Source organism: Nansenia antarctica (genome assembly GCF_963989245.1).
Source record: "Nansenia antarctica genome assembly, chromosome: 5".
NCBI lineage: Eukaryota > Metazoa > Chordata > Actinopteri > Argentiniformes > Microstomatidae > Nansenia > Nansenia antarctica.
The window spans coordinates 35,684,345-35,690,455 of record NC_137690.1 but is presented as its reverse complement, the minus strand read 5'-3'; the positions used below and the strand labels follow the sequence as shown (position 1 = coordinate 35,690,455).

Here is a 6,111-nt window from a genome sequence, read left to right as displayed (position 1 = left end):
ATATATACAGTATATATTCTTGTATTTCTGTGTTTTATATTTGAGTATGAAAGCATAACAGTTTAACAGGCTACTGTACATTTGTATGTAGTGTTACACTGAAAATGCAAAAGGCCTACTGTTACAGTTTTTCTCTATCGCTTTAACATGTTTTCTCAAAGCATAGCTCATTTTCTCTTAACTCTTAACACAAATCCTCTTAACACCATCAAATGAATAGACACTTGTAAGAACCAATTGAACACTGATGTGCTCAATGGAAAACACTATGATCAGAGGAAAACAGTACTATGATAAGATTATCAGTAGGCCTTTTGCATTTTCAGTGTTACAATACATACAGTTATAAACTGTTATGTTTTCATACTCACTCAAGAATAGAATGTTTTTTTTATTCTGAAATACTGTATATATCTCGTAGTCTTGCTCTTCCTCTTGCTTGTCGTCCTCCTCCTTCTCCTCGTCCTCATCGTCCTATTCGTCCTCTTCGTCCTCCTCCTCATCCTCTTCGTCCTCCTCCTCATCCTCTTCGTCCTCCTCCTTCTCCTCCTCCTCATCCTCTTCGTCCTCTTCGTCCTCCTCATTCTCCTCCTCCTCTTCCTCGTCTTCCTCCTCTGACTCTCTCTCCTCTCACTATACCTCTCCCTGCATCCATTGTTCTCCAACACAGGAGAACTGTCTTCTCCACGAACTCTCTCCACTGGGGTACCCCAGGGCTCCGTCCCAGGGCCCCTACTTTTCTCTCTCTACACCAAGTCTCTTGGCTCGGTAATCTCTTCACATGGGCTCTCCTACCACAGCTACTCAGACGACAATCAACTCTTCCTGTCCTTCCCCCCGTCTGATCTACACGTGGCAACCCGTATCTCTGCATGTCTCGCTGACATTTCAACATGGATGGCTGACCACCATCTCAAGCTCAATCTTAACAAGACCGAGCTCCTCTTCATCCCCGGGAAAGCCTGCCCTCTCCAAGACTTCTCTATCACAGTGGAGAACTCTACTGTAACCCCCTCCCTGACAGCCAAGAACCTTGGAGTGATCCTGGACAACCGACTATCCTGTGCGGAGAACATTGCAGCAACGGCTCGCTCCTGCAGATTCTTCCTCTAGTCTACAACATCAGTAGGATACGACCATTCCTTACCAGAGAGGCAGCGCAACTCTTGACCCAGGCACTGGTCATCTCCCGCCTGGATTACTGCAATGTACTCCTGGCTGGGATCCCCGCCTCCGCCATTAGACCTCTGCAGGTCATCCAGAATGCTGCTGCGCGGCTGGTATTCAACCTCCCCAAATACTCTCATGTCTCATGTCACCCCTCTCCTTCGCACCCTGCACTGGCTCCCGATAGCAGCTCGCATCAGATTCAAGACCCTGGTGCTTGCATACCAGGCAGCTAAAGGGACAGCCCCTGCCTACCTGAAGGAAATGGTAACACTGGCTCCCCGCTGGTGGAATGAGCTCCCCACGGCTGTCAGAACGGCAGAGTCACTACCCATCTTCCGTCGTAGACTGAAGACCCATCTCTTCAGGTTACATCTCCTTCAGGTTACTGCTCCTCCTGAGACATCTTCTGACCCTCACCACTACGTCTCCTAAAGACACCCGCTTTCCCCTCTACTGTGTCCCTAAGAACTTCTATTGCCCCCCTTGTACTGTTTCTCAGTTTCTCCAGTAATATTAAAAAAAAAAAAAAAGTTTAGTAGAAGGCGATAATAGGGAGAAGGTTTTTCCTTCTATCAGTGGCCCCGGGCCCGAGCTAGAGTACTCTTCCTGCAACGAATGGTGGACTGCTGATTCACATGCTTAGTATTCAAATGTATGATTGTAAGTCGCTTTGGAATAAGGCGTCTGCTAAATGCCAAAAATGTAATGTAAATGTAACCCCCCAAACTCCAGCCCGCTCACTCCGCTCCTCCACCTCGGCTGGCCGACTGGCCCCACGACCTCTACACAGCAGTCGTGCTGCCCGATCACGTCTCTTCACAACACTGGCTCCCCGCTGGTGGAATGAGCTCCCCACGGCTGTCAGAACGGCAGAGTCACTACCCATCTTCCGTCGTAGACTGAGGATCCATCTCTTCAGGTTACACCTTAACTGCTCCTCCTGAGCCAACTTCTGCCCCCCACCACTACGTCTCCTAAAGACACCCGCTTACCCCTCTACTGTGTCCCTAAGAACTTCCATTGCCCCCCTTGTACTGTTTCTCTATTTCTCCAGTGTAAAAAAAATAAAAATAAAAATAAAAAAAGGTTTTAGAAGAAGGTGGCAGGAGAAGTTTTTTCCTTCTATCAATGGCCCCGGGCCTGAGCTAGATTACTCTTCCTGCTACGAATAGTGGACTGATGATTCTCATGCTTACTATTCAAATGTATTGATTGTAAGTCGCTTTGGAATAAGGCGTCTGCTAAATGCCAAAAATGTAAATGTAAAATGTAATGAGAACTCACCTTTGGCCGTTTTATTGCTAAAGCTATGATGGCTAATTCAGTGTTTTGTTAACTGTGTGGTTTAGAGCTGCAAAATGAGTGATAAGCAAGAAATGTGTCATTGTGAAGAATTGGTGTGAGATAAAATACACCAGTTTCAGGTTTTGGTTATTGTGTTTGAGGTTTCGATGTTAGTGTTAAAGCGATAGAGAAAAACTGTAATCTTATCACAGTATTGTTTTCCGCTGATCATAATGTTTTCAGTGTTCAATTGGTTCTTAGAAGTGTCTATTCATTTGATGGTGTGTTTACAACATTTCATTTTGAGAAGACATAACATTATTTTGAATGCAGTGTTTGCTTTTGCCAGAAATTTGTGGAGTTTAGGGATTTGTGTGTGAGTTTTGGGATTTGTGTTTAGAGTTAAGAGAAAATGAGCCATCCTTTCAGTAAACGTGTTAAAGCAATAGAGAAACCCTGTAACAAAAGGTGTGATCCTTCCCATAGATTAGGAGAAGAGAGAGCCAATTGTTCTTGTCTACTTTGCTACATACCTGTCAATCTAGTTTAACTTCCTTGTCCTTGGTTTGCTATCTAGAAATCCAATAGATATTTTAAAAAAATGAATTGTCAACTAAATAATTAATTGGTTTAACTGTGTGATTCATCTATCAATCTGTGCAGCCCAATTTCCTATATTTGCCACTTTGAGAATTGCTGAATGTAACAAACTAGAAATGCTTAAATAAAACAACAGATAAAGATCAACAGGATTAACTGGAGTTCCTGAAACTGAAACTAGTCAATCAAGCCTGCTAATTAGTCAGCTTTGTCACTAAGAATGAGAGGAGGGCTAGGGGTTAAGCATGCATTAGAGGAGAGGCAGTCTGCCAGTGACGCTCACTGAGAGTGAGTGAGAGATGCACCAAGGAACAGAGGGAGAGAGACGGAAAGAGACAGATACAGAGGCAGGAATGGAAAGGAGAAGTTAGTGAGAGAACCAGGGAAACAGACAAAGAGAAACTGAGAATCTGCGAGGAATAATGGTACACATTTGTGATGTGTTGTTCCTGTTCATCACACTGTCTCTGCTGGAGATGGAGGGAGGACAAGCCACTGTGGAGGGGTTCAGACCAGCCGCAGTCACAACTCCTGGAGGACAGGTCACTGTGGAGGGGTTCAGACCAACAGCAGTCACAACTCCTGGAGGACAGGTCACTGTGGAGGGGTTCAGACCAACAGCAGTCACAACTCCTGGAGGACAGGTCACTGTGGAGGGGTTCAGACCAACAGCAGTCACAACTCCTGGAGGACAGGTCACTGTGGAGGGGTTCAGACAAGCAGCAGTCACAGCTCCAGGAGACATCATCATTGGGGGGCTCTTCCCCATCCACGCGGGGGTGGAGAAATCCACCCACTACTCTCCCCAACATATACCACGCTGTGTCGGGTGAGCCCAACATATACATGTGTGCATGTGTACATGTGTGCATACAGTATGTGTGAATCATTTTGCCCAAACATGTACGTGTGAGTACGTGTAAGATAGAGGGAAAGAGAGAGATGATTTGTGACTTGACTTGCTCTGACAGGTTCATGCTTTGTTTGTCTGCTGTAACAGATTCTTCACAGGTGGTTTCACCCTGGCCCTGGCTATGATCCAGGCTGTAGAGGCGGCCAACAGATCTCCTCTCCTGGACCAGCTCGGGATCAGGCTGGGCTACCGCATCCACGACACCTGTTCTGATGTCACCACTGCGCTCAGGGCCACTGCAGACTTCACCCAGAAGCCAATGGGCTGTGCGGGCGGGGCAAACACCTCCACCTCTAGCCAATCTATAATGGCTGTCATTGGGGCAGCGTTTTCTGAAGTTTCCATCAACGTTGCCAGGCAACTGAACCTGGAAATGATTCCACAGGTAATCAATGAAGTGATCAATACCATTCATAACAGTGGAGGGAACAGAAGACTCCCCCGTGTACAGACTATCATAGATAACGATCAACAGGCATGCCTGATAATTTTCTTAACTTGTTTATTTTCATTAATATGTTCTTTGGAACTTAGTAGTAAAGTAAAGTAAAGATAAACATTTATTCTATAACAGACTGTGAGAAAGAGGTCGGACCTTATGTTTCTGAAAAGACGCTTGACGGAACTATCTTTTGGGATTTTGTTTCCGCCTGTTGGAAATGTTTTAAACACATCTAAATTAATCTTGACAGTTAGTCTGCTATGGACCAGGTTAGTTCTGAGATATAAATCACCGTGGTTACTCAGAATGGATTACTTTAAGTCACATTCAGGGAACGGAACTATCACTAAAATTAGCAAGACTTAAAAATAAGCCTGGATTTTCGTTTAGCAACGTTGAAGGAATACCCCCCAGGTTGATAGACATTCTACTGTAGCCAGCTAGTTAGCATTAGCTAGCTGGCAATTTATTGCCAAAGTAAGCCGGTCAGCCAGTGATTTGCCTGGATACACCTAAAATCCACACTTAGCCTTTACTACTACTATCATCATTAAATTACACCATTATTGCTGCCCACTAGCAGCAGCTACTTGGCTGCCTTACAGGATGTGGCTAAGAGGTGGATTTTGATTGGTCCCTCTGCATTCAATCGGGGTTGTGGTTTGCTGATAGAACCTAGTAACACCAAGGTAGTATGTGTGTATGTTATCAACAAAAAAAGTCAGATAGAACTGTATAGTTCTAGGGTCACAAAAGTGTTGATGACAGACCAACATACCTGACTTGCATGTAATAAATTGAACAGATTGACAAGCAGATTTTTATTGCAGATCAGCTACATATCTACTGCTGTCTTGCTGAGCGACAAGAGTCGCTTCCCTGCATTCCTGAGGACAGTTCCTAGCGACCTGTACCAGACGCGAGCCATGGTCAAGCTCCTGCTTGAGAGAGACTGGAACTGGGTGGGCATGGTCACCACTGACGGTGACTACGGACGTTCGGCCTTGGACAACTTTGTGTCGCAGGCCAGAGAAGCTGGCCTCTGTGTGGCCTTTATGGAGATCCTGCCAGACTCCCTGACCAGCCCTGAGCTTGGCCCTGCGGTCAAACGGGCAGCCAGCACCCTCCGTCGTAACACCAAGGTGAAGGTGGTGGTGTCGTTCGCCAAGTCCCCCCACATGATGTATCTGCTCCAGGAGCTGAGGGACCTGGGGAGGGGGTCAGGGTCAAACCTGGGGTCAAGGTTGAGCCTGGGGTCAGAAGAAAGGGTGTGGGTGGCCAGTGATGGCTGGTCCACCGCCAGCAGTGTTCTGGGGAAGCAGAACCTGACAGACGTAGGACACGTGATTGGCTTCACCTTTAAGAGGGGCAACCTGACCCACTTGAATCACTACATAGAGAGTCTGATGATGAGTGATAATGTCATAGGAAGGAACTCTTTCCTGGATACGTTTTTCAGCCTGCGGGATGATGTGGAAGATGCCAAGCTGGTGTTGGAGGCAATGAGCTATGCCAACCAGCACTCAGACGTGATCATCAACGTGGAGATGGCTGTGAGTGCAATCGCCCATGCAGTAGCTGATATCTGCAGGTCCAGAGATTGCAAAAGACCGGACTCGGTCCAACCCTGGGAGGTACTGAGCTGTCATTTACTTTCTTTAGAGACTCTTTGTTCACACCCATTTGGAATATACAGCGACAT

At 46.3% G+C, this 6,111-nt stretch overlaps 1 protein-coding gene across 1 annotated transcript in view; it reads left to right on the top strand.

Moving 5' to 3' along the window:
- Positions 1 to 3,476: 3,476 nt before the first annotated feature.
- Positions 3,477 to 6,111, top strand: part of LOC308157999 (G-protein coupled receptor family C group 6 member A-like) — a gene marked incomplete at both ends in the record, with an annotated part of 28,296 nt that continues 25,661 nt past the window's right edge. Inside the window, 3 exons of the mRNA XM_080531592.1 lie at positions 3,477 to 3,883; positions 4,055 to 4,352; positions 5,240 to 6,043. Of these exons, the coding sequence (XP_080387718.1) occupies positions 3,477 to 3,883; positions 4,055 to 4,352; positions 5,240 to 6,043 (1,509 nt within the window). The remainder of the gene's footprint in view (positions 3,884 to 4,054; positions 4,353 to 5,239; positions 6,044 to 6,111) is intronic.